The sequence below is a fragment of the Monodelphis domestica genome, chromosome X, assembly GCF_027887165.1.
Source record: "Monodelphis domestica isolate mMonDom1 chromosome X, mMonDom1.pri, whole genome shotgun sequence".
Lineage (NCBI taxonomy): Eukaryota > Metazoa > Chordata > Mammalia > Didelphimorphia > Didelphidae > Monodelphis > Monodelphis domestica.
In genome coordinates this window covers 61,476,387-61,504,296 of record NC_077235.1, presented here as the reverse complement: position 1 = coordinate 61,504,296, position 27,910 = coordinate 61,476,387, and the positions used below count along the sequence as shown (strand labels likewise).

General features: G+C 38.7%; 1 protein-coding gene across 6 annotated transcripts in view; it reads right to left on the bottom strand.

Moving 5' to 3' along the window:
• Positions 1-952: 952 nt before the first annotated feature.
• Positions 953-27,910, bottom strand: part of CUL4B (cullin 4B) — a 165,629-nt gene continuing 138,671 nt past the window's right edge. For 5 of the 6 annotated variants that reach the window (XM_056808903.1, XM_007507146.3, XM_016426664.2 and 2 more), the window contains 15 exons: positions 27,182-27,344; positions 26,593-26,682; positions 26,235-26,320; positions 25,604-25,671; positions 24,207-24,325; positions 22,869-23,061; positions 16,479-16,583; positions 15,594-15,704; positions 15,004-15,089; positions 14,180-14,287; positions 13,519-13,632; positions 12,466-12,571; positions 7,372-7,544; positions 5,938-6,090; positions 953-4,183 (listed from right to left, as the gene is read on the bottom strand). In XM_056808903.1, coding sequence (XP_056664881.1) covers positions 4,088-4,183; positions 5,938-6,090; positions 7,372-7,544; positions 12,466-12,571; positions 13,519-13,632; positions 14,180-14,287; positions 15,004-15,089; positions 15,594-15,704; positions 16,479-16,583; positions 22,869-23,061; positions 24,207-24,325; positions 25,604-25,671; positions 26,235-26,320; positions 26,593-26,682; positions 27,182-27,344 — 1,771 coding nt within the window. In that variant the 3' untranslated portion in view covers positions 953-4,087. The remainder of the gene's footprint in view (positions 4,184-5,937; positions 6,091-7,371; positions 7,545-12,465; positions 12,572-13,518; positions 13,633-14,179; positions 14,288-15,003; positions 15,090-15,593; positions 15,705-16,478; positions 16,584-22,868; positions 23,062-24,206; positions 24,326-25,603; positions 25,672-26,234; positions 26,321-26,592; positions 26,683-27,181; positions 27,345-27,910) is intronic. The other variant, XM_007507143.3, reaches the window with a different exon arrangement.

The following is a 27,910-nucleotide window of genomic DNA, read 5'->3' as shown; positions in this document are numbered from 1 at the left end:
TATTGGCCTCCTGCCCCTACTAGGGAAATCACTTTTTCTCCCTGTGTCCCCAGGCAACTCTCTTCAGCTTCAAAGTTGCAGTGGTGCCCATCTACACCGGTGGAGGGAAGTTTCTTCCTCAAGAGTTCAACTTTACCAAGAAACCCCCAGATTTGGTATTCACAACAAAGTCTGAAACACAGCTAGATTACTAGTTATGTTAAAGGAATTATCTTTCAAAGTTATTAATCCATGTATGATTATTTAGCAAAACCCAGGAAGTTGAAGTACTTGGATACTTTCTTTACTTAGAGAGAGTAACTACAGGGGCAGCTAGGTGGTTCAGTGGAGAACCAAGCCTGGAGACACAGAGGTCTAGTTCAAATCTGGCCTCAGACACTTCCCAGCTGTGTGACCCTGGGCAAGTCACTTAACCCCAACTGCCTAGCCTTTACCACTCTTCTGCCTTGGAAGTGATACCTAGGATGGATTCTAAGGCAGAAGGTAAGGAAATTTTAAAAAGAATCACTAGTTTTACATTGCTCTGTTTCAAAGGTTTGCAAAATACTTTTCTCCTAGAGATTCAACAGAATGGAAGTTCCCTGATGGCAGGGACTGATTCATTTGGGGTATACTCAAGGATCACAAAGAACCGGGGCACACATGACCTTTCTGAGAAGTGTTTCCTGAATTGAACAGTAGGAAAGTAGCAGTACCAATATTATTCCCATTTTGTAGATTGGGAAGCTGAGGCTCAAAGAGGTGAAATTTCTTGCCTATCAGTATGTAGCTGGTAAATGTAGAACCTCTAGTTTCCTGACTCTCTTTCCTTTTCCACGGGCCATGGTGTCTCTTTGAGGTCCTCAGTGTCTGCCTTAGGTTTTCTGACCATGGGTACTACCTATCACAGAGGTGAAGGGCTAGTATATGAGATGAAGAAAATAAAGACATTTTAAACACACATACGAGTGGCTTAATCAACACGAAACTTTTTAATAAAGAACACAAAATACCCAAAGACGCACTCTTTGAAAGGACATGTATTTACAGTATTTACCAACTTCGGAAAGCCTTGGTACCCACGGTGAACCTGTTCGGAAACATTGCCAAGATTTCGTGTATGCTTATGGGGAAAAGCAAGTCACGAGCCGCCTATCGTGGACTCGGTGCTCCAAGAATACACACTCTCGCTGTTGCATTCTCTCAGCCAAGCTATGTCTGAAAGGCTTCCTAGGTTAGTTTTGTTCCACCCCCTCCCCACACACATATTTCAGACACAACTCGTGAAGAGCTGTTCTACAAAAATCTATTACATTTGTGATGGAATGCTGCTGTACTCTTGGAACTAAAACATCCAAAAAAAACACCAAACAATGAATCAAGTGTCCAATTCGATGTTCCTGGATGGACAAGTGAAACCGCAGTTTAATGGAAAAACAATGTTGATAGTCTAGGGACTGAACAAAAAAGGAATCTCACAAGGACCAGCAGAACACAAATGAAAACTCCATCAAGGTATGCGGGTACTCATTTGCTACGGCCTTGTTTTCTCATAAATGATGGGCTTTGGCACATCCATGTAAACCAGTGAACAGAATATGTTTATCACATTTCTGTAAATGTGTTATTCAAGAGTGGTCATTTTTTTAAACTATCCAAAATGGAATTGAATAAAAAGTGAAAGGCAAAGTTTATGGGTGTGTGTATATATGTGTGTATGTGTATCCACACATACACATATATATTTATATATATATTTAAAATCTTTAAGCTACAGATAAATAGAATAAAATGTAATTTCTTATGAACTTGGCTGCTGTGAATTGCATGCAAGAGGTATTCTCTTTGTAATCTATGGCTAGATGCTAACACAGATGTGTCAGTTGTGGAGCTGGCCTGGGTGCCCTGAGACTGGCATGATCACAGCCTGGCTTGAGAATCTCCCAAAGGAGCTCACAAAAGAAGAGGACTGATGCCCAAGCTACAGGAATTTCAGAAGAATCAGGCAAGACACACAGGACCCAAGAAGGACAGGGACAGAAAAGTCTCCTCCCTCTCCTCTGGAGACCTAGCCTGGTTTTCCCAGGGTATGCTTTGTTTGTTGGCCAGATTACCCATAATGCTCCAACTCTCATTTGAGATGGGTACGTGGCAAGATCAAAAAGTACTACTTGGATATATGTAGGTTTTCCTCTTTAAATAGGCTAGTGGTGGCAAATCACAAAATTCTTTAAAGTAGGGATATGAAAGCCAATACTTGATAATTTTAAAGATCCCTTCTTCAGAAACAACTTTTTAAAAAAAAGTTTTTATTGGAGAAAAATAAAGAGACAGAGGGAGGAGAACAGTGACCCGGAACTTACCTGACTTAGAAAGAACAGCTCTAAAAAAAAGGTTCACATAATTTCATATAATAATGCTTCATATAATTAATAATAGTTTTCTGAGGAATCACTCATTTCAATTATGTAGCCTCTGGTTAAAAAAGGATGGTTTTGTAGGGGAAGAAATCTCTCTGTGGAGGGAGCCGATTTCTACCTACCATTTGAACAGTAGGTAAGGCTCCTGGGAAGGCCAAGCCCATCTGGGAGAGAGTTTAGTGAGGGATGAGGGTGGAGCCACCTGGCAGCAATTTCCTTGTCAGCTGAGTATTGGGCAAGAAAGGAGAGAAGGAACTAAGGTTTAGGACCTAGAAAAGCTGCTGCTTAAGAAAGGAAGGTTCCAAAGGCTTGGAAATGCAACTTTTTGTTAGATAATCGCACTCACATGAAAAGGTGCAATGAGAGGAATGTTTCCTAGAGCTTGCTACAGAAGGCCACTAAAGAGGAAGGGTATAAGGAAATGTAATTGGCAAATAGAAAAAGCAAAGGCTACTTGGCTGAAGGTTAGGATCAACATCTTTCCTTCCTCGTGGCTTCAAAATGGTGGTGACGTGGGTGCAATGTTACAAAATATTCTGCTAGTTTGGATTTCTTAAAGGCCACTTATTTCCTGCTTGCACTGTGAGGTGGATTTAATGCATTCCAGGCTCGAGCATAAATCTCACCAACATGTATGATGAATAGGGGGAGAAAAGCAGCCTTTTTATTCTCCAGACTCCTCCCAATTTTGAAACTCAATCATTTCTTGATACCCCCTTTTCTGTGGTCAGTCAGTCATCATAGCCTGGGACATTCTCTTGCACAGTAGGTGGCATCTCTGTCTTGTGGCTGTGTGTCAACTCTTAACATGGCTAGTGATTCAAAGAGGCAGAGAAGAACCAGCACATCCCCTCCTTGAAAAATCCCCAGATTCTGATGGATTTTCTATCTATGACTTTTCAGGAATTAGAATAAGAAATGGAAAAAATAAGTTTGATTTCAAATGGAGATCTGGGATGTTTTCAGAAACCTTAGCCCAAAAAAGAGACCTGTACTGTGGTAGGAGGGTCAGCACAGCTGGGTGAAGGGTAAAGGTCACTCATAGTTTCATGAGAGCCTATTAAAACTTAAAAGATGTTTTTTTTTTCTTTTTCTGGGCAAGATTTGTTTTTAAAACATCCTTTTGGTGAAGTAGAACATTATGTAGCAAATGTCAATACACTTGACCACTTAAGTTTTCTTTTCAAGGGAAAGCACAAAACCTAAGAGAGTAACCAAAGCTCAGGGTGGTTTTTCTATCTGATAAATCCCTCCAGGATTCTGTACGCTATGTCATGTCTGCATGCAGTATAAGCATCCTGGGTAAAGTCTCCTGTACACAACTTGCATATTGCCTCCTAGTCATAGTGCATAAAAGAATCCACGCATTCCTCCCCCCTCCCCCCAATCAACCACAGGGTCCCTTCACAGACCCAAATCAAGTGAAAGCATGAAAGATCAAATTGTTAAGAATTTGTTGCCATCAACTAAACATGCAAGCAAAGAGTTCAACAGCATTCTTCTTAAATGTAAACCGTGCTCTTTAAATGGGCTTATCAATTACTGAGAAGGTCCATTTTGCTATACTTTTCCATGAAATGGCTTTCATTCGTTCAGTCAGATAGTAGAAAAGAAGTCAATTAATTGGAACAACAGGCTAATCCACTGGCAACTGGGTATGCTATACCAAGTGCTGAAAAGCACACATTTTAGGCGATATAGTTGTACTGGTTTGGGTTTTCTTTATCTCTTTCCATGTAGTCCCTGTCGATTAAGGATTCTATTCTCTTCTTCAGATCAGCAGGCTGGAAAAGAAGGCAAAGCAAAAAGCCTGAGGACCAATCACTGCTTAGACCCCTTAGAACCCCCAGTTGCAGTTGAGCTACCATTACTCTCTGAGTGACAGTGACTTGTTAAACTCTACATACCAATTAATAATCAGAAGTAAAAAAGGAAGGGAAATTCATAACCATGTCTTTGGTGACACTGAAATGGCATGATATATCTGGAATATTCCAATTCCTTCATTTTCAAATAAACCAGAGGTATCAAAGTAGAAAAGTGTCTGGAGGTATCAGAGACACACTGTGAGGCCTGTGGCCTCACCTCTAATCACTCCTGTACCTTGACCTACATTATGTAGGAATGCTATGTTCCTTCTCTGCCCTGGCATCATTCAGAACTGTTCTGCTCCTTCTATTCTTCATACTATTTAGAAAGGACATTTCAGAGCTGAGCGTTCAACAAAGGGATTAATATATAAAGTTAGAATGGTGTCATTACAAGTTAATTATATACATTTCTTTCAGCATTCTTAAAGAATCACAGAAAGTCAGAGCTCAAAAGGACTTTGGGGGCCAACCAGCTCAACCAATATCTCTGAAAAAACCAAAACCTCCGATCACCTACTTGTTGCCTCCCAAAAAGTACATTCCACCTTTGGTCAGCTCTCATCATGAGACAGAAGAGTTTCTTTTCTTTACATTCATATGGCTTGCAGGAAGGCAAGGATCCTGACTCCCTGTACATAGTCTGACATTATCATTATGTTTCCCTTTAGGTAAGAACTATTTCTTTTCCCCACCCTAAAAAAATCTGAGTTGAATTTTTAAAAAGATCAATGATTCATTTAAAACATCTGACCAGATGCTTTATTTATTTATTTTTAGAGAAACCTTATCTTAGATTCAATACCATGGATTGGTCCCAAGGCAGAAGAGTGGAAAGGGCTAGGGAATGGGGGTTAAGGGACTTGTCCAGTATCACATAGTGAGTGTCTGAAGCCAAATTTGAACCCAGGACCTCTGGGTCTGGCTCTCAATCCCCTGAGCCATTTAGCTGCCCCCAATGGAACTGACCATTAAAGGATGATTTTGGCAAAGTGAAAAGTTAATCATCTCCTATAACCTTTCTCAATTCACTGAGCCACCTAGCTGCCCCCTGACAGTATAAATTCTAATACCATTACAATACAGGTGTTGAGAGCTGATGTTCTGGATTTTTCTGTGGCAGAGTGAAAATACATAGATGATCTAACCCTGTAAGAAGCCAGAGATGAGAAGAACCAACCTGAAAACTTTCTAGAAAATATCATGGGGGGGTGGGTATTGAGCTTAAAAAAAAAAATCTCAACTTCTGTCTTAGAACTGATACTAAATCTTGATTCCAAGATAGAAGAGCGGCAAGGTCTAGAAAATCAAGATTAAGTGATTTGCCCAGGGTCACACAATTAGGAAACTAGGAAGTGTCTGAGGTCATATATGAACTCAGGTCCTCCAGACTCCAGGCCTGGTGCTATAACCATTGAGCTACCTAGATACCTCCCTAAAATAGCTTTTTAAAAAATGTTCTTTCCCTGCCACATCTCTACGTATCAAGAGTGCTACTATCTAATGCCATTTGGACCTAAAACCCAAACTAAAGAATTAATGAGAAATCAACCTTTTTGCCGTAACATTAGAGAAAAGGCCTAAAGTCAAATGTCCACTTATGGACTGTGGCAAAACAAACAAACACCCCTCCTCCCACTTTGAAACTTCAGAGGAGCCTAATCACTCACCTTCACTGGGAACTTCAACTGGTTATACACTTCTGAGACCAGCAGATTATGACCAAGGGCCTTTCTCATCTTCATAATTCTCACAATTGCAGCATCGATTTGATACTGTCGGTCCTGAAAGACCCTTTCTGTAGTGCTTGCTTGTTCCTCTACCTAAAAGATCATGTAAAAAAAAAAAGGGTTGAAGAATTACTTTCAAAAATCAAGTGTTTCAGGGCTGCCTACCAAACATTCACATTTGATGGATAGGACAGACTCATTCTTTAAATCATCTAGGACTTCTCTGAAGGAAACTTTAGAAAGCAAGAGGCAAGCTCTTTGTTTGGTGGACTGGAGTCAAGTGCCCCTTTCCCTGCTAGCTGAGAGTTTGATACTGAAGCTCTCAGAACCACCTTGGGCTCTGCAACTGCAAAGTGAGAAAAAAGGGGAGCATTTCCACAATCTACATCTTCCTCTTCAGGCTACGATGACGCAAGCCCTTTGTAAACTTGAACACATTCTAGCACAGAGTCACGGGGTGAGACTGGGAAATGAACCTGCAGATCAATCTAAATTAAGTTCTACCTCCTTACTGGAAAGACAGAATAGGAAGCTTGGAGAGGACCTGGAGAGGAAGAGTCAAAAGGTGGACTCAAACACCAGGTTCACCAATGCCAAATCCTTTGCCAAACAAAATGAAGGGGGAACAAAAGGCCCTGCTGTTTGACAAGTGTTGCCATCTTTTACCAAAGGAAGGAGCAACTGATTAGTTCTCATCCTTTGAGTTCTAGTGGTGGAAATGGACTTGTGTTAACATACCCAGAGTATGACTATGGCACTTGTCTGTGAGATGGCTGGCTTCAGTTGGCTATGACTTAAGGGTTCGGCTGGTGAAATTAACTGATTCATCTGTATATGGTTTGTATCTCTGACCATTGTGTTATGAATCCAAAGCTCACTGAAGATACCCTCCTCAGACCCTAATCCATGCAAAAAGTCTCTGTAGATATTCCAGATAGTGGAAGGCCCAAGAGTTGTCAGTACTTATACCATTTTGATTCTGAGACACTGTACAAAGAGAACCTGGGCTTAGTAGTACAAGGTTTCTGGGAGAAAATGAAGGCAAGATATTTCCAGATGTTCCATATATAACAATTTCCATATCAGAAAGGAACCCTTTGGAGAGGAGACACTGCTTGTCTGATTCCAAAAACATCTTAAATTAGTAGAAAATTGGCATTCTAAACTAAAAAAAAAAATGTTGTGATCACAACTCTTTCTTTGTATGCAAGGAGGACCATTAATGAAGTGTGTCTAACTTGAGAGATTCTTCCTCACACTACTACTCCCTCTTAACAGATAAAGACAAGATTTGGTAAGATTAGTGGGAAAGAACATTAATCTTAAATATATCAGGGATAGACGAGAGATTACAAAGAGAAGAAAAGGAAATACCGTTTCTTTCATCTGAATCTGATTGATTTTTATCCTGAAGAGCTTGTGTCTGAAGTCATCATTGCAAATAAATTTATCGCCATCTTCCACATCTTTGCCCTTGGGATTTTTAGCCAGAACTCTAGCTTTGCCACAGGCTAATGACTGCAGTGTTCTCCTTAATTCTCCATCCTCTGAAGAAGAAACAATGGTTTAAGATGTCGGTCCTTTACTCACAGATACAAAAGAAGCATGTGAAATTTTTTTAAAAAGGGGTGGGATAGAGTTTCTAAGGCCTTTTTGCTCCACTTCACATACCCCCTACCTCCAACTCCTAGGCTTCCCTTGCAACAAAGTTAACAAAACAAAACAAAAAACTAGTTAAGAAAATTCACCCCAGATACTAACGCTATCTACTGGGTACACTATATTGCACCCAGAGTTCCCCCATATCTCCAACCAAAACATTTGCGATCTGATTCTCTGATCCCATCTCTCCACTAGTCTTGTGTCATGCAAAGAATCCTGAATATGGAATCAGGAAAGAGCTAAATTTCAATTCTGGCCCTGACATTTATTAGATATTATAGGACCAAGCAAACATTGCTTAAACTTGGTTTATCTGTACAATAGGGGTAAGAACACTCTCACTACTTACCTCATAGGGCTGTTGCAAGGAAAGCAGTTCCTAAATTTTAAGGCACTATAGAAATAAATTATGATTATTACAATTGCTCTTGGATGTTATCAAATGATGTCCTCTTTGGCATTAGCCAACAAAGGGTCTGTTCTTAGTCTTCCCATTCTTGTGACTTCAGTGAATAGCTCAGTGCAGATGACTATCATATCAACAGTTGAAGCCCTAACTTCAAAGAGAAATCATCTGCATACAACTTGCTAACCAGTCGTCTCTTGCATCGGATTCATTTCTCTTAAACCTGTTTTCTGCCTCCTTACTGTAATGACTAGTCATACCAGCCCTCCCTACTGCTCCAGCCTCGCTTTCTTCCCTCTGCAGTCTTAACCTCAAAGTCAAACTATTTAACTACATGCTGTCCTGAAATTCTGAATCTCTTGTCCCCTTATCCTACTGCTAATCACACCTTGCCAAAAGCCAATCCTGGATTAGCCCCACCATCTGCCTACATGACTCTTACTCAGAGAAAATAACAACTCAGATGACTGGGTTCACTATAGATTTACCATTTCTAGTCTTAACAAATGCCAGGTAATCTTTCTATTTTTCCTCTCATTGAAAAAGGCTACTGCAAACCTCTTCTTAGGAGAAGAACTCTTATCTAATTAGAAAAAAAATTAATCCATCTCTTTTCCACTTTGAAACACTGTCCTCATTCTTCCACTCCCTCCTCACTATTCTAGGCTCTGAAAAGCAGGAGGCTCTTCTTGTCAAAGCTGCCTTTTCTACTTCTACCCCTGATTCCATCCTCTCTCTCTCTCCCTGTCCTCTGTCAGTCTATCCCTTCAGTCATCCCCTCATCCCTATCCTCCTTATCTCCTTCTCCTGGCTCCACTGCTGCCACCTATACATACAGAACATTAGCACCTGAAGAACAGAGATTGTTTCTCATTGTCTTTGTATGCATGCTCAACGCCTTGTGCAAAGTAGCCACCTGAATGGAATTTTGCCCAGTATGATCAAGTTCTGTCTCCAGCTGTTTCATTTCAACCTATTCCTTCTTTTAACCCCTATTGCAATCTGTCCTTAGCTTTCTTTCTTCAAAATGCCCCTTTTCCATTTGTTCTACAACTGTTCACTGCAATATAGCCCTGTATCACCTTAGACCTGGAAAGAGCATCTTTGCCAAGTTGTCTCTCTCTGCCTCTACTCTTCTCCTCCTGTATACTATCCAGTGTACTGTTGCCAGACAAATCTGCCATCTTTTTTGTTTCAAAGTGTTGACACTTCAAATGTCCAATGCTTACCATAGCAAGTCAGAACTTTCCATTGCCTAATTATTTACTCATCCAATACTATTTCTCACTAAAGGCAAACTAGCCATAAAGGTACCCCAACCAACTCTTGGATGGAACAAAATCCTCCCCTGCTTTGACAGGTGCAGAGAAAAAAGGATAGCCTTTGAGGAGCAAATAAATACTCAGGTCAGAGCCACAGCTGGATTAGACATGGCTCATCTAGCCTCATAGTACCTTGAAGACAGTTACAACTTACAGACGACAATGACGAGGATGAAAAAGCAGAGATTTGACCAAGAATATCATAAGATCCTTCAATTACAGAAAATGAAATGGAGCTTATCTTGACAGTGAGAGGACACATGGTGACTAATATGGACTCATAATCAGCTTGTGTGTACAGTCAAGACTGATCATTTGCTTCAAAGATTAAGACAAAATTAGATGATACCCAAATGAAGTGATTGAAAACAAGAGAATACCCTTACATACCAAAATATTCAATAAAAGAATTATTTGTGAAAATTAACGGAAAATTAAAAAACAAAAATGTACCCAACCAAAGGGGAACAAACTACAGTATCTGAATATTATGAATGGCTGCTGTGCTATAAGCAATGACAATTGTGAAGAAATCAGCATATGGAGAATGGAGAAAAGAGCACCCAAACAAGCACAATGTAAATAAAGCCAATGTTTTATTTAGGACCACCCAGTGAAGAAAATGCCTTCTACCAATATAGACCAGCTCCTGTAGGACAACACTAACAGGTGACAAGAATAAGAAGACAAGGCAGGCATCATCCTAGTAAAGTTCAAGCACATCTTTCTCCTTCTCTTCACAATGAACAAATGATGAGAGTGTCATGTAGTATGAGTCACTGCCCTACTAATTAAGGGGCTTTTCTGACAAGTTTTCAGGGAATAAACTTGAAGGGAGAAGATATGATATGATTTGGGTATTCATTGGGAGGTGTCCGTTGTGTCAAAGCAAGATGGATTAACACTGAATTAGGATAATGATGAGGAGAAACTGCATACAACAGTTCTAATACAAGCTTTTAAACAAGCTACTGACTGAAAGAGACAAAAGTACTACTGAGAGTGAAATTTAGAGAAGTTTAAATGATGCAAAATAATTGTCACAAGGCCAAAAGAGACCAGAAAGTACTCTAGGCAACTGACACTGGAGAGCCAAACATGGTGGAGGAAAATCACAAAATACAAATAGCATGGCTGTATGAGCCACAAGAAGCAGTTGGAAGCAAAGAGTCTGAAGATAGTTAACCCAAAGAGCTAAGCTAGATCAGCACAAGAACATTCATAAGCCAAAGGAAAAGGAATACAACAAAAAGTTCCCAATTGGGACAGATTAGTCAGTGTTTTCTATACTGATTTATTCTCACTGTTGATGATAGGCAGTGAAAGGCCATTTGAATTCTAACATTTTAGCACTTAATAGGCTATGTGAGAAAGCAGAAATGACACACAATAAAATCAAGTTGAGACAAACCAAAAACGTAGAGAAAATACATGCGGAAAAATCCAAACTCTCCATGACAAAACTCAAAAAGCACTTGAGGAACAAATTTGTAACCTCTTGCTTCCAGAAAAATGGGAAAGTGTGGGGGCAGCTGGGTAGCTAAGTGGATTGAGAGCTAGGCCTAAAGATGGGAGGTCCTAGGTTCCAATTTGGCCTCAGACACTTCCCAGCTGTGTGACCCCGGGCAAGTCACTTGACCCCCATTGCCTAGCCCTTACCACTCTTCTGCCTTGGAACCAATACACAGTACTGATTCCAAGATGGAAGGTAAGGGCTTCAACAAAAACAAACAAATAAATAAATAGATAGATAGATAAATAAAAATGGGAATGTATACAAATTCTATACTACCTCCAAGAAAGAGGAGAAATCAGCAACCCAAGGCCCCAAACTTATTTTTCCATCACTAGAATACATTTGAGGATAATCCTTAGACATCTCTCTAGGTTATCTTTAAGGAAAACAAGGTCAAAGGGAACAAACATGTTTCATGGACAATTCTTAACAGCCAATGTCTTCAGGGCCACAGACTTAACTATAGTATAAAGAACGTAAGATCCCACTTTCATATGCATCCTTCAAGTTTCCCACCAAACATATTAAGATCATACAAAATCCTTTGACAGATGCAACTAGAGAGATAACGTTGGTCAGGAATCCACTAATTAGCAACACTGAAAGGTATAACACAGGAGATTTCTGTTATCAAAGGGGTTCTCACCAAAGCCATAGAAGATGACTTGTGTAAAATCCAAATGGAAGATGAATCTGCTCTAGTGCTATGGTCTCTAGATGTTATCTGAAGAAGACATTTTGCTTACCCAGAAAATAGTAAAGCCTCCATAGCCATGGCCACTTATTTTTTCCCTCTCAATGCAAAAAAGCCCTAAGTGAATAAAGAATAACATGCATTTGGATGGGTGGTCTGGACTAACTTGGTAGACATACTTTGGATATAAATTCCAGATAGACAATAAAAAATAGGGTTCTGAATTGAAAAGAATAAGAAGAAGAGGCAGGATGGAATTTGAGAAAATGTGGAATACTTTCTGTGATTTTAGGCTACTTCCTATTACAAATGCCCATCAAAATAGCAAACCTAGTCCCCTTAACGTTATATGGCTTCTTTAAATCATGGAACATGACAGTTTCAGAAGAACTAAGAGTAGAGACACCATACTATCCTGCAGCCTACTCATACAAATGACCTGCATGAAAAGTAGTGTAAAATACAACATCAAGGACCCCCAACAAATGGAAAAGGAGGTGGACCAGTCAAGCAAGAAAGGGTGAAATAACAGATTATCTGATTATTGTACTGAAAGCTACGACATACTCAAGAACCAAGAAGAAGGCCTATCACACTTCATTTACTTCTGTGAAGGGTTTATGGAAGTACACCGACAGGAATATAAGAAAAGCTAGATATGTTGTTATCTGCACATTGGCATGTGTACCACTGATGAGATCACAAATCAATCAAAGGATATTTGTTATGCTTAAGAGGCAGGATCATGTGTAATTGTTTTGAAATCATTGTGTGATTTCCTCTCTGTCTTTCAGTTACAAACTCTTGAGGGTAGCTAGGTAGTAAAGTAGGGAGCATTTAACCTGATAGATGATGAATTCATACACACCTATTCCAGTAGCATGCCTGATATCTTCTAAACTGAACTCTTCATTTTCATTAAACATTAGCAGCACCAGTGTTTGGAAAAGAGAGACCTGGAGTTCCTTTTTCCCCTGTTGGATAAAGAACATGGTTAAACATTACTATGAGAGGCAGCACAGCATAGTAGATAAAGAACTGTTAAAGGGAACTGGGGTTCAAATCCCACCTCTGACATATACTGGGAATGGGACTCTAGCAAGCAAGTCTTTTAACTTTTCAATGCCTCAGGCAACTCCTCTTGAAAAACTTCCATTACACAGTTGTTGATCTGTGATGGTAGAAGGAGTTTTCACACTGGGAATTTGCTACACAGATGAAACTGCTCTATGCCAATGGCAAAAACCTCTTATGATTATAAATTCTTTCATGTGTAAGAATGAACTAAATTGTTCCTATTATTATTTTTGGCATAGGTATTTTTTCACTGTCTATTTTTGGTGGGTTTAAAGATTCAGAGCAAGATCACATAAGAAAACAGAAGTAGCAATATGGCACATGAAGGGGAAAGGATCCCCATTACAATTCAAAAGAAAATGAATGAACTCAGAACCAAATGTCAATGGAAGTATTTATTACAAGTGGATTAGGCAACCTGAAGAGTTGTGGAAATTACTTGAAGTCAGATAAGGGCTGTGTTCCTCTCACCTTCCAGTCTACTGCCTGAGCAATGGCAAAGAGAAAAGCTCCCTCATCATTAAAAAGTTGTATAGACTCTGTCCTACCTCCATAACTCTCCTACATCCCTTCACAAAGGTTTTGTGCCAACTGGCAGAGGCAATGTTTTTATTTCTGTAGCAAGTTATTACAGATCACATTCTATGAAGGGCCCTCTGAAGAGCAAAAAAAAAAAAAAAAGACAAAAATACAGTGAAAACTTCTAGCCTTATCATGAAGGTATTTTGGATAATGGACAAAAAGGAAAAGTGATTTATTATTATTTTTTAACAACCCTGACAGGGAGAATAATTAAATTAGACATGAGGAAGAATCAAAGCAAGCTTAGGAAGCATCCACTTGCCTCTTTAAATTCTGCTTTTAGTACACAATGTCCTAGTGTTGACTGCCACTGAAGCTTCCTCCCACTGTGTTTACCCAAGTAAAAAGTCTTGAAAATCTCCTGAAGTCTTACCATCTAAAGAAATGAAACAAAAAATTTGAATTAAATTCTGTCTTCATATACTGCTTTTTACCATTCCTTTAAATATATAACTGAAAGTGTGTGTGTGCGTACACACACCCACACACCATTAGGAAGACATGAATCTGAGATGTTTTCCAAGCAATGGTGATAGACCACTCTCACCCAGCCACACCCATGACACACCCTTAAGACATTGCTGGAGGAAGGGAATAATCTGTGAGTAAGTACTGGACACACAGCTAATCCCATTAGCCATCCTCCAAAGAAATGAGCTTAGTAAAAAGACACTGACATGAGAGTAAGAGAGCATATAGCACACATTTAATGCTGGCATCTTGAATTAAAAACAAGAAATCTTAGAACTAGAGTTAAAAAAAGGAATTGGGGTCAGATCCCTTCTGGGCCTCAATTTCTTCCACTATAAAATGAAAGGAATGGACTGATTGGACGAAATGACCCCCAAGGCCCTACTAGTTCTAAGTTCTAAGTGTTCTGAAGTGCTCTTTATATCATTTAAATTCTAGCTAATATGTCTTACCTCAGCTGGTAAATGAACTTCCATAGGCACATAGGTTGGCCAATAACCCATTGTCAAGATATTCACGGTTAGTTCGATGCTACCAGGAAAATTTTGGTTTTGTATATACTATAAGATCAATAGACAATGAAATTTCATGAGAAAAAGCCGTGTAAATCCAGTCTTAAAGCACATTTCTATTTTTGTCACAGTAGTGGTCCATTTAAGAAATTCTAATTAAATCCTTTAGAAATACAACTACAAGCAACCCCTGACCTTACAATTATATGCAATTATTGTAGAATCCTATAGATGGTTTCCCATGCAATGGAGCCCAAATGACCAAGAAGTGTAATGATGCCAGAGAAGAGGAGTAGCACCTATAACCACCAAGCTTCATTAGATGTTTTACCCTATATGTATTTATTATAAATCATGGCTTTACTTGGGATCATTTCAATTTGACAAACAGCTATTTTAGATGGTATGCTGTAATATGTTTTTACGTTTCAAGTTATTCTATTATTATAAAATTTGGATACAGCATCAACAGAACCAACTAAGCCTATCATGTACCACTGTTCCCAGTTTTAGCTACTCCTCTCCTCTCCTACCCTTCCCAGGCCTTCAGCAGGACTTATCCAGCCCCCCTGAAGGCAGGCCAATTAGATATGATCTTAAAAATTCTCCAAGTATGCCTAGTGGCTTTCACTCTTCATTTGTTTCCTTTTCTGATTAGAGCAGAGTAAGTCTAAAATGCTTCCTGGCTCAAGTCTGTTTTCTCCCACTCCCTGCAATGAACACAGAATGAAGATGACATTTACTCTAGGGTCCATGGAAAGTACCTGTTTGAACTGAACCATAATGTCTTTTGATAGTTCCATGTCTTTGAACATCCCCTCCAGTTTGCTGGTGAACGCAGCTCCACATTCTAGGGGAAAAAATTATACTTATGCAGAATGTATAACAATGGTTTTAAGAATGAAGAATTTCTATCTCAAAAGGTGTGTTAAGATAAAACATCCATGACTTAGACTTAAAGTTAAAAGATAAACACATTCAAATCCAATACCCCTAACTATTTCTGCAAAGTCCAACTTTTTGATCCCAAAATGACCATGTCTCATATTTGGACAATCAAATAAAGTAGGACAGTTTAAAATCAGAAAAATATCTCTGCCTCTTATACTGTCCTAAATATAAGTGTGTACTTGTCTTATATTGGGATAAAGTGCCAGAAGTGTTACTCTGTCCCATTCCATTTAATTTTTCACTAATCCAAATTACTTTAAAATTAAACTAAGACATGACAGGAAAATTCAGACAACTTACAGAAAGGTGCAAAACTGAAATTATAAAAAAGGTTCAACTGGGATTTTCCCACTGGAATCTCATGCAGATATTAGGAAGAATATTAAGAGAGTGAAAATAATACCATGCTTGAGTTTGGAAAGCATTGATTTTTCAGCATCTACCGATGCACTCTTTCCAACCAATAGTCTCTTGGCTAAATCCTTCTTATAAAAGGCTTCAAAGACATCTTTCCCTGGAACATTTAAAAACAAAACAAATAAGAACATGTGATGAGAAAACCTAACAAAACTTTCACTAAGAACATCATAACCACAATGTATCACAACTACATTATTCAGAAGTTATTCTGAAAGAACAGGAAAAACATTGGATTTCAAGTCTAGCATTAGAGCTCAAATCTTAGCACTTCTATTTACTTCATGGGTGACCCTGAAACAGCTCTCTCTCCCTTGACCAAGGCTCACTTTGTCTTCTGTAAGAGGAAGGTGGACTGGATGAAAACCAAGACCCTTTCTTCTTGCACTAAATCCTATAAGCTCAAAGGTCCAGTTACTTCACTAGACACATTACATTGGTCTAAAAGAGTTGTGAAAAGGGAAAAAAATATTGATATATGCTAAAAAAATAACCTTCATTACTGACCACCCTCAAGTTTTATAAATGCTGTATTTAGAGAGTGAGGCCTGCATTCAGGTTAGCATATTAAATAGAATATGCCTCCCACGAATAAGGCACATTAATATAAAGATCCAAAGCAAACATTGCCTAGACGATATTTGGCAACAACCTCTTGCTATGTCCAAGTGGCTTGCAAACAACAATCTTTTTAGAGGGTTCAAACCAAAGCACAAGGAACTCCACGACGACTCTAAGCTTGATGATTTCAACCATAGGAATAAGATACATCCCCTCTGCCTCAACTCAATATTCCCACCAGAATACAGTTTTTCTGTTGAGTTTTAAATGAAAGGAAAAAATAAAGTTCTCACAGTTCAGAATCACTCACCATAAATGAAACGAAATATAATCATGATCTTGTCCAACATTTTCTCAAGTTCTTCATCGGTAGCTTCTTTGTTACCTGCACGGAGCTTTGAATCCACATACTTTGCTAAAAAATACAAGGGCAAAGTGTAATGATGTTTAATGGGTGGACATCCTACCAAGTATGCTCACCCCACGGTTCTTTCACCCTTGTGAGTGAGGCACATTGCAGCGCCTCCAGAAACACTTTATGACCATTTGTAGTTTTTGAAAGAGAGCTACAACATGCCTAAGAAATGTTCTAGGGCTAATTTATAGTTACACCTCAAGATGGTCCACAGTAAACCAAAATGTAGATGATGATCTACATACTGTTCCCTTACTCTACCATCACAGTACAAAATAGAACAAATACTAAGTTTTACTACTCCAGATACAGAATCTAAGGCATCTGGGCACCTTCATCGTACTCTTTAAATGAAGACTTTGCCTCTCATATAACAGTTCCACATATACAGAGGATTTAAGATGACTACATGAGGGACAAAAGAACTGAGTGGGAAAACACCTGGCTTCAGAAAGTTTTATATGTGTGATTCTACACAAAAATGGATGTATTATGTATCTATGTATATGCATGTACATATTGGTCCAATCCTGCTGCCAAGTAGGAAGAAATAAAGTTGGTTCTTAAAGCCATAAATATTGGTTTTCCCAACAGCTGGCTAAGGCTACAGAAGAGTTCTGATGAAGTTACTGCTGGTCTCCTTTGCCTAATGCTAAAATCAGAGGAGGTAAGCTTTGGATAGAACCCAATGTTAAGAGAGTGATGCTTTGTTTACATGACACTGGGAAGAAATGAGCTGTGAATTTTCAGAAACACTCAGGTACCCAAACTTTCAAAAATGTGTCAATTAGTTTGAATGTTTGATCAAAAGATATTCCTAAGGAGTAGGAACAAAAAAAATAATAGAGACAAAGTACATGAGAATGACTAAATAAGTTGTGGTAATTGAATATAATGGAACATTAGTGTGCCAAAGAGGTGACACAGAAGGAAGTATGAGAAACATGACAAGATATGTATGAAGTATAGATCAAGGAAAAAGAAATACAGGAAAACAGAAGCAGGCAGTGACAACAGAAAAAAATAAATGATGCCATTATCAAAATAGAACAGACTTAAGGTCAATGTTGGGCCACATGATCCATCCTGCTGATGGAGAGAAAGCAGGCATCTCTGAAGTGCCCTACTGCGTGCCAGGCACTGTGCTTGGTACTTTGCAATATCTCATTTGATCCTCACAATGACCCTGGTAGTATTATTTCTATTACACAGATGAAGAAAAAAGAGGCAGACACAAGTGAAGTAACTTGCCCAGGGTCATAGAGACAGTAAGTGTTTGAACTCAGATCTTCCTGACTCTAGATCCAGGGCTCTGTCTACTGGGTCACCTAACTGCCCTATGGTGGTCACAGTATAGGTACAGAATGTTATATAGTCAGGAAGTTCCAAGTTTTACATCACTGTTTTCCATTTGTCTTGGAAAGAAGTTAACATGGGGGGGGGGGGAAGGGTGTGTGGTGTGTGTGCAACTGGGAAAACACTATTTTTATTGTTATTTTATTCACATCTCACTTTATTATTATTTGTTACATTTTTATTCATCAACTGCACTGAAACATATCAACTTTAAAAGCTTAGTTTTTAAAATGAGTTTTGTGTTTCCCTTCCTTTTTAAACAGAGAAATAGGAACAGATTTTAACCTTTCCTTGATGACATGGGTCATTGTAAAAATGACCAATGAATACAGAGAAATAGTTCACATATGTGGAGGCAGTCTATTTAGCAACTTCAACTATCTCAACTACAGCTAAGAAATAAATAGAAAGCCCCAAAGGGGTCTGAGTATTCCCAAGAGAATCATAACATTTGCATTCCTAAGAACTCCTCAGGCTATCACTCAGTACTCACTTACTCTTACTTTATTCATAATTCTGGGCATGCCTCCTCAGCTTGGGTCAAGCTTAGTCCTCAACAGATCAGATCACTAGAAATAGGAGTGGGGAGTACTTACTGAGCACAGCTCAAGGAGAGCAGGCACCCTGAATGCAGAAACAAGTAGCAGCCTAAAGCAATAGAGAGGACAGAAGCCAAGAAGACTGGGGCCATTTGGTGTGGAAACAAACAGCTCTACATATCATCTGAGAGAGCTTCACTGTTTCATTCATTTACACACACACACACACACACACACACACACACACACACACACACACACACACACACACACACACACACAATGAGATGTATAGAAACACACTCAGTGAAAAGTGGAATTAGCAGCTAGAGGGCTGGCCTCGGAGCCCCATGCAGTGAGGGTCAAGGCCTGGCCTCTGTCCCATCTGGGCTGTGTGGCCCTGGGTAAATCACTTACAGATGACTTGCTGATCTGCACCAACAGAAAGTTTCCACAAGAACTGAAAACCAAGTGAATGATATAAAGGTGATATATCTATATAAACCTGTTCTACATAGAAATAGGAAGCATATATAAATAGGCAGAGACACATCAATCTATATAAAAAATGAAAATGAGTAGAGGTATGCATCCATGCATATATATGCACATATTATGTGTACACTTTTGCACATATTATGTGTACACTTTTATATAGATAGGTGTTCATTCATTTCAGTTGTGTTTGATTCTTTCTGACCCCAATTGGGGTTTTCTTGACAAAGATACTGGAGTGGTTTGCCATTTCCTTCCCCAGCTCATTTTACTGATATAGAAATTGAAGCAACCAAGGTGAAATGACACACAGCTAGGAAATGTCTGTCTGAGGCTAGATTTGAATTCAGGAAGATGAGTTTTCCTAATCCCAGGCATGGCACTCTATCCACTGCAGCACTACCTAGTGGTCCTTATATAGAGATACGAAATGCCTACAAATGAATGGAAACATTCATCTTGATACTAGATACAAATATTAATAGAGGTATATCTCCGCATGTATATGTATTTAAAAAACCAGATGAATGAAGATATAGATACTTCCAAGAAACATCTTTACCTAGAAAGCTGAAATGCATACAAATGGATAAACAACTATATATACAGAGCGATGAAATAGACATAAGGGAATGGAGGTGGACATATCTACATCGTTATCTCTATACAGATAGATATCTGTATATGGGGAAAGTAAATGGGAGATTCTGATCTATGTAAAAGGATTTCTAGAAAGATGAGACATTTACATATCGGTAAATATCAAAATCTATATAGCAAAAAGGTACATGAAAGGAGATTATAATAGTGTTATCTGAATACACACAAATATAAAAAGTATATGAATGGAAGCACACACTCATATACACGAAACGTGTATGAAAGGAGATTTATGTATCAATGGATTATGAAATGCATATAAGACTGTGTACACTTCCGCATACGTACAGGAAATATGTATGAAAGAAGACTCATATATTACTCTCTATATGAACAGCTAGAGATTTTTGCTATCTATATTATCTGTATATGTGAAGATGAGTATAACAGTGTGTGTGTATACATTAACAAGAACAAGTCACATATACCTATCTACATGACAAACACGTATAAATGGAGACATAATCATTTTCCGAGCTATATAAAGACATCATGAAGGAAGGATTGAAGAGAAAGATACCTGCATCTAAACAGATGAAATATAGAGATGTAGACATTAATGTCTAGATAAACAAAAAGTCTAGGAATGGAGATAAAGGTACCTAAACATAGAAGCATCTACATATAAGGAAAAGTCATATATGAATGGAGAGGAATAGCTCTACCTCTGTGTGTATAAAGTAAACATTTATATAAGATATATCACAATTAGTAGACATTTACATAGATATCTATAATAGATATTAATATCCAGATAGAATCAACACAGATTTTGCACAGATCAACACAGAAATTGCAAGTACACAAATTGATAAACTCGAGAGAGAATATGTATATATATGTATGTAAAATCTACATAGATGAAATACACCCAGGAATGCAATATAGACATCTGCATATATAAGAGCAGCAGAGACAAATGAACAATGATGCATATATCCACAGCAATGTAGTGTGTCTGAATAAAGGGAGATGTGTAGATCTACATATTCTCATGAAACATATATGAATGACTAAAGATCTATAAATCAACACACATATAAAAGTCATCTATACAGACCTAAGTGAACCACATGACTGAATGGTAATATTGATACATATATGAAGAGATAAATGAGAAATGCATATGAATGGAGAAGAGGACATCTGTATAATATGAAACTCATTTGACTATAAAACATTTATATTTATGTACAGATACAAGATACATGATTGTAAAGACATATATGGAGATATAGACCTCAGTGTATAGATATAGACAAAACATATATGAACAGAACCATATGTGAAACATAGTAGTATCTATGTTGGATGTATATCCCTGCAAGACATTTAAGAACAGCTTAATATATGCCTATGAAACATGAACATGAATATTAAAATGTTGTCTTTATATGTGAAACATATCTATGATGAAATAGAAAAACCAAGTGGGTGGGTGTATACATGTAAAAGGCACATGTACACCAAGGTCCACAGAAACCTGAAGCAGAGCCACAAATGGATATGTTTACTATATATGGAGAAATGAATGCCCACATTACAAAGATATATATGTGCATGGTTATAGATGAGAATTAGGAATACGGATTGAAAAACTCCATCTCTTGTAACGTATATAAAACACATCAAGTTCTATAGAGACAGGGCCTATACCTGTGATACCATGTGTGAACAAACTCCCTTTACCAAGTTGGGGTTAGTATTTTCTCAGAAAGATGGGGACAGGACTTCAAGGTAAACTCTGGATCCACCCTGCTGTGTTGCTTCTCAAAGAGTATGCGTGTAATGTGTGTGTGACTGAAAAACAGCATGGAGATATACACACATGGGGAAATCTAAAATTATTGGAAAATACACATATAGATCAAGAGATGTACAGCACAAATATATATGACTAAATATGAAAAAAATGGACATGGATATAGATAATATCTATAATGACTGTATATATGTATGTGTATATATATATGTATAATATATACATATGTGTATAATACACACACACACACACACATAAAACATGTCTCCATGTTTCTCCATCCACAAATTATTTCCTCATGGAATACTTCTAACTTTCTCTCTCATACACATGTACTTTGACTCTTGTCATCCATCCATCTTGGATTTTCCTCTATCTCTATCCATTCCTACATACATTTTTCCTAGTTACACCTACATATTCTTTTTCTATAGAGCACTCCATGTGGTTTTTTGGCAAGTACTCTCCTCTATTTCTCCTAATCATCAAGATTTCCATACCCCTTTCTTATTTTAATGTAAATGGATTTCCCTGCCTCCACCTTTTGAATACAATAACTTGTTCAAAATAAAGAGGAATGGTGCAATGGAAAATTTCTGGTCAGGAAAAGTAGGTTCTAGTTCTAGTTTCAGCTTTGTCTGCCCCTTGTTAAATATGTAACCTTCAGGGTAGAGTGGAGATAATCACAATTATCTCACCAGCCTCTTTCCCCTGGCTTGGAGAGATAAATGATGCATGCATGAGACTTTCAAAAACTCTATAGCACTGGACAAATCAGAGGCAGGATGTCATTGTCTAAGTGTGTACTTATAAGCTCAAAAATTTCTATGACAACCCAATTTAGTTCAATTTGTCATAATTAAGATGACGGGGATCAAGGCAATAGATTTTGGTCAACTGTGCCAAAGAGTTAACATTGTGCCCAGTTACCACTTTAGTTGCTGAGACAACTCACTTTGGTGAAACACCTTAGTCCTTGATAATGCTGGACAAAGAGGGAGTTACTGAATGGTGACAACACTGTGGTCTTCCTGGACACCTGAGGCATATATAGCTGTTTGTCCCTTAACTTAATGACTCAAGATCACAATTATGTTGGATGCAGATACTGGGCATGAGGATTATGCAAAAATAAGAATAAAAGTCTCTGAATGAATGCCTAAGGGACTCTCCTTTGACCAAAGTTTCTAAAATCATACCCCCCCCCCCCCCCTCAGGTTCTTGGCAATTTTCTAGATAACTATGGTTGAAGAAGTGAGCCACAGAGAGCAGACTGTTAGGGCTAGAGTAGAGAGTGGCTTGTTGGGGGCCTTTCACAAACTGCTCAGAGTGCCTGGTACCAAGAAATAGCATAGTTAGTAGCTGAGCTCCAGTGTTTGGCTTGGGTATATGTGATTTAAAAGCAGGAAATCAATGGAAGTAGCATGAACAACAGGGAGACATGCAAAAAGGTACAAAACAAGGAGAAAATACCTATGAGTTCAGCCGGTTTGTTTGGTCTTTTGTTAATGAAGGTTTCAAATGCTTCTTTCATGGCATTGACAAACTTTTCATTTTTCATAAAGCAGATATCAATAATATGGTCAACTTTATCTTTAAAATCCAGCAATTCCTGTACCATGGTCTTGTCCTTTTCAGGATTAATGACAATAGTGCTGCCAAATGCCTATAAAACAAAAATTCAAAGTGAGAACTTCTGGACCGGAATATGTATCTTCTTATAAAGAATTTTCACTAGGTTTTTGTTCTTTTAAAATTTTGTATACACACATTAATAGAGCCATTTTCAAATTGGGCTTCTAAAGAACCTTAAAAAAATACCTTACCTTCTGTCTTAAAGAGTCATTCACTCTAGAAGAACTAGTCAACACAACTAGAAAGTACCTGAGGTCAGATCTGAACCCAAGTCCTCCCAACTCCAGGCCTGGCACTCTATCTGCTGTATTACCTAGCTGCCTCATTTTTAAAAAATCTTAAAAAAAAAAAATCACAGTATCCTTATCTAGCTATCCTTTTCATGTCAATCTCTTCAAACAAGGGATCCCTCTTAGCAGATCATAGCCCCTCCAGGCCTTAGATGACCATGTCTTTTATATGCTGTGACCAAAAACAAAGCCAATATTCTGGTCTTGAGACTCTAGGACCTTAAAATCAAGCTGTCTGGGACATGGAGTGGGAGCAGGTCCCAAGTGTGGCCCTAGGCCTCTTTTCTTTTCAGCTTTCACAGGAAGTGCCAGAGTCAGCACTCCAGGAGCAGAACTTTTGGGGAACCAGGATCCCCTCCATGCCATGATGAGGTAATCAAAAAGGAAGAAGCCAATGGGCCCAAACACATGACCACAAATCAAGCCATGGCATACTCATAAAAGTAGAAGGTTCTGACGATACCATGTTTTACAGGATTGCCTTTTTGCATTAAATTTCAGAGTTAAATCATCTCCATAATAACTTTTATTTTAAAGAAGTAGACATTTAGCACTTGGGGCCCTTAGTTTCCTTTAGGAAAAGTCTGGGGAAATGGTAGGAGGCCCCCCCAACTCACAATTAATTTAAGCCCAAAAAGAAAACATTTTCTTTCCATCTCTCCATTCCCTGCTATAGTTGGGAGAGGACAGGAGAGTAATGGCTTTGTTGCTGCCTTGGTCCAAGGACATCCAAAGCAGCATATTGATCATTTTTAAGTTTCTGGTTCCTAGAATTCCTAATGTTTTGGAGATAGAATGTACCTCAAGACCTGGAGATAAGAGTTCTTAGTTGGCTGCTTTTATTACCCGAGATGAAAATAAACATTCATACTGAGCATGTTCATACCTTGATGTATTCGATCCAGTGCTGCAAGAGAACCTGAACTCCACTGCGTACCCTAGTAAACAGCTGATAGAGTAGAGACAAATCTTGAATCCGATTTTCATCCAGAAGGTGATTTAAACCTAAACATTTGAAATAGCCAGGCATTAAAAAAAGTGAACCAAAACACCAAGTTCATTTTGAACATCAGAATGACCAGACTTTTTCATAAGATGCAACTTAAGTTGTTAGGGTGACATCCTGTGACTACCATCTCTCTACTAGGGTGGACATCTGCTTCGGATGAAAAAACTGCAGTCGCTTTTACAAGGGAAAGCTGACAAATTCTTCATTGGCCCAAGGAATACCTCTCTCTACAAGTAATCCCATATAGCAGTCTCTCTCTGGACATTGTACACTGCCATCTTAAAGCTGGTACTGGAGGTTAGACTTAACCCTTGTCAGAAAGACTAAGTACCTCCTAGGACTTGAGGGAATTGAGCTAAAGGTCAGAACCTCCAAATCAGTGATCCCAACACTGGAAGCCAGGAGGTAAGCTAAGGAACCTGAGGGTTTGCAAGAGTCCTAGAGTCACAGGTGACATACACAAATTACACCAGGGTCCACTGAGCAAGATGCTTCATGATTTCTCAGTTTAACTAACAGGCTTCCTTGGAAGTTTTTCCACTCACACAATGTTATTGACAGAATGCTGAGAAAAGACCTCTTGTAGGAACTGACAACTAGTGAACCAGACAGACCTCTTCTGCCATACATCTTGGTAGGGAATCTCATTCAAACCTAGTGTGTGATTTCCAAAGAAGATTCCCCCCCTTCTGGCATCTAGCTCTGATCCCAAAGGTGCTTTACATGCTTGCCAATTATTAAGACTTTCCCCCAACTACAACTTTCTACTTTGACTGCTTGTCAACCCTTAAACATACTCCAAACATTCCATATCCTTGACACCTAGGAGAAGTGGGCAAATAACATTTGCTTTTTTGTCTAGGCGAAAAATCTGAAAAGCCCGAGGAATTTCAGTAATCGGATGAAATTTATGGGGAATGAGGAGCCAGGCAAGCTCCAAACTTTACATGCTTCACAGCAAGTACCAAGCACCTGGCATTTGCCTTTCATACTGGGGTCCAATGTATTAAATCAAGAATTCCCATTTTGTGTTTCTGTCCTACATGAGCATAACTCATTTTGACTCCTGACCTCTGACAAAGACAGGAGGACATGCAGCCTTGAGGGGGAGAAAAAGATAAAGTCATACAATGTGTGCCCTCCCCCTACACGCATCTCTCTCCTCAGAGACACAGCATGGTATTGGGCTCAACAGAGAAATCTTTTCCAGATTTCCCACTTGCTGCAAACATTTTCATAAGTACAATCTTTCTGGTTTATATTGGAACAATTACCTTTCTGAAGAATGGCTGTTAAGTGTTCACCTAGAAGTTGCTTTTCTACAGTAGCAATTAGTGGCTTCCTATAGAAAAAAATATGTTTACAATTATTGACATTCCCCAACACTGGGGATTTAAAGCCTCTCCTGAAAAGAATGGTAAAATAGGTTTTTTCTGCTAATCCCAACTTCGTATCACAAGCGGTAGTAATGCCCTGGTCCTCTGGAGTCTAGGAGAGGGAAGAGCTTGCAGATTTGGGAACTGGATTTGCGCTGTGAAGTAACCCAATTCGGTGGCCTCACCATGCTTGGCCTTTTCCTGCTGTTTTTTCCTTTACTAGGAAGGCAACCAAGAAGCTGCCTGTGCTGCCATCATGGGCAATAGGGAGAACTGGAGAATCATGGAAGCAGGCTTTCTCTGAGCAATGTCCACTGAACATTAGCCTAAAGGTCTCAAAGATCAAGGTAGCCTCTTATCACAGTTTCTGCTGTGATGCACAAAATAATCCAATAGCAAATTAGGTCGAATCAAAGTACTTGGTGGCCTTGATATCATGCACCTGGCACATTTTTAAGTCTTGAAAAGCCTTTTAGAAATTAAATACAGATGGTAAAACTATTAGGCTGAAGCATGCAGCAATACTTACTGGGTGCTCAGGTCTAGATAGGTGATCAGTCTATCTGCTTCTTCTTCTAGACGTCTGTTGACATGATGAAGGTATTCAGGAACCTGCTAAAACAAAGTCATCCATCACTCCCATAGCCATTCAGAAGAGTGTCCTGCCTGCCCTACTCCCAACAGAGCTGATAGGTATCATTAGCAGTAATACTATGAAGGAAGAGTTTGATGGCCTCTGGGAACTCATCAAGGGTCACAGGGAAGAAGCATGTCACAAGAATACATGGGGAGAAAACTCAAAGGTCTGCATAGGTTCCAGTAGGTAAGAGTGAACTGGAAGAGGGCAGGGGTCTGACTAGCTTTTTTCTGTCAGGCTTTTCAAGTACCTCTCTTTCTTGCATTAAACGCTGACCCTCTGCTGAATACAGTCGGTTGGTTTCTTCTAAAAATTTTTGTTCAAAAGAATCTTGATAAATCTAAGAAAACAAAGGAGACAATAAGTCAACACATCCAATCATTCATTCAATAAACTTATGGAGAAACTACCATGTGCATATTACAAATTTGGCTTATAAAGTAACGAAGGAGAAATTATCTTCTACTCAGTTAGTGTAGACATTATATACTTCAAGGGTCTGTGATTCATTTTGCCAGGGCAAGTATTACTTCCCCTCTACAAAGGCAGATCAGGATCCCTCTCTGACCAAGGAGATGGCCTTGAGAGTTGTTATATATGAAAATTTCATTCCCTGCAACTAACATGGTGATGAAGTTCCCTGAACTAAGTTAAGTTGGTCCACAGAACACAGATGTCTAGTCACTAGGCTTGCATATGGACAGAGTCTTTCCAATTTGGTCAGGTCCAGCAGAATTTATACTCTTCAGGCCTAGCTTCTCAGAACTAGGGCCAACTGTACATTATGATGAAGTATCAGAAAAGGACTTATTAGCAGAGAAAGTTGAAAAAACACTCACCTGCAAATCTGAAAGCATACTCAGAAGGCTTCGAAGCAAACTTCTATCAATTGCTTCACCAGTTCTTTCCCTCTCAATTAAAAGGAGAATGCCTTCAATAGTCTTGTTCTGGACTTTCTGATCACTAATTATATGGGTTCTGAATAATTCCAGACCCATGTCCCTGGAAAGTCAACCAAACAATTTCCTAAATAATAGGCAACTTTTGAAAATGTTAACTTTCCCCACAAATTGTAATTATGATACTTTTGAATCAGCTACTTGGTACAAACTTTGTGAATAGGCAGAATGAAATAGGAAGTTTATTTTTTAAAATATTCTACTAGTAGACATGTGCTTATTTATACTTTATTAGCCAGAAACAAAGCTAAACTTTGTATTTTCTTCATGGCTAAGCCTTCTTATGGTGCTATTTCTAGCACAGCTTCAAAGCAGATTCTTAACAAATAAAAATGAGTGACCAATAAAAACTGGCCCAAATTATAGTTTTTTGAAACAATCATTTTTTTGGGAGGGGGCACTGAATTTGCAGTGCTTTCTCCTACAACTGATGTTAGGATTGATTACTTAGTGTGGAAATTATCTCCTCTGGATATTCCAAAGCAAACACTTGAACAGAAGGCTAGCTTCTTCCAACACATAGTTCTATCTCATTTGTGCCCAATGTTATATGCTAAGGAAATACAAAAAGATTTTAGTGTGCACAAGCCATATGAGAAAAGTTAAATG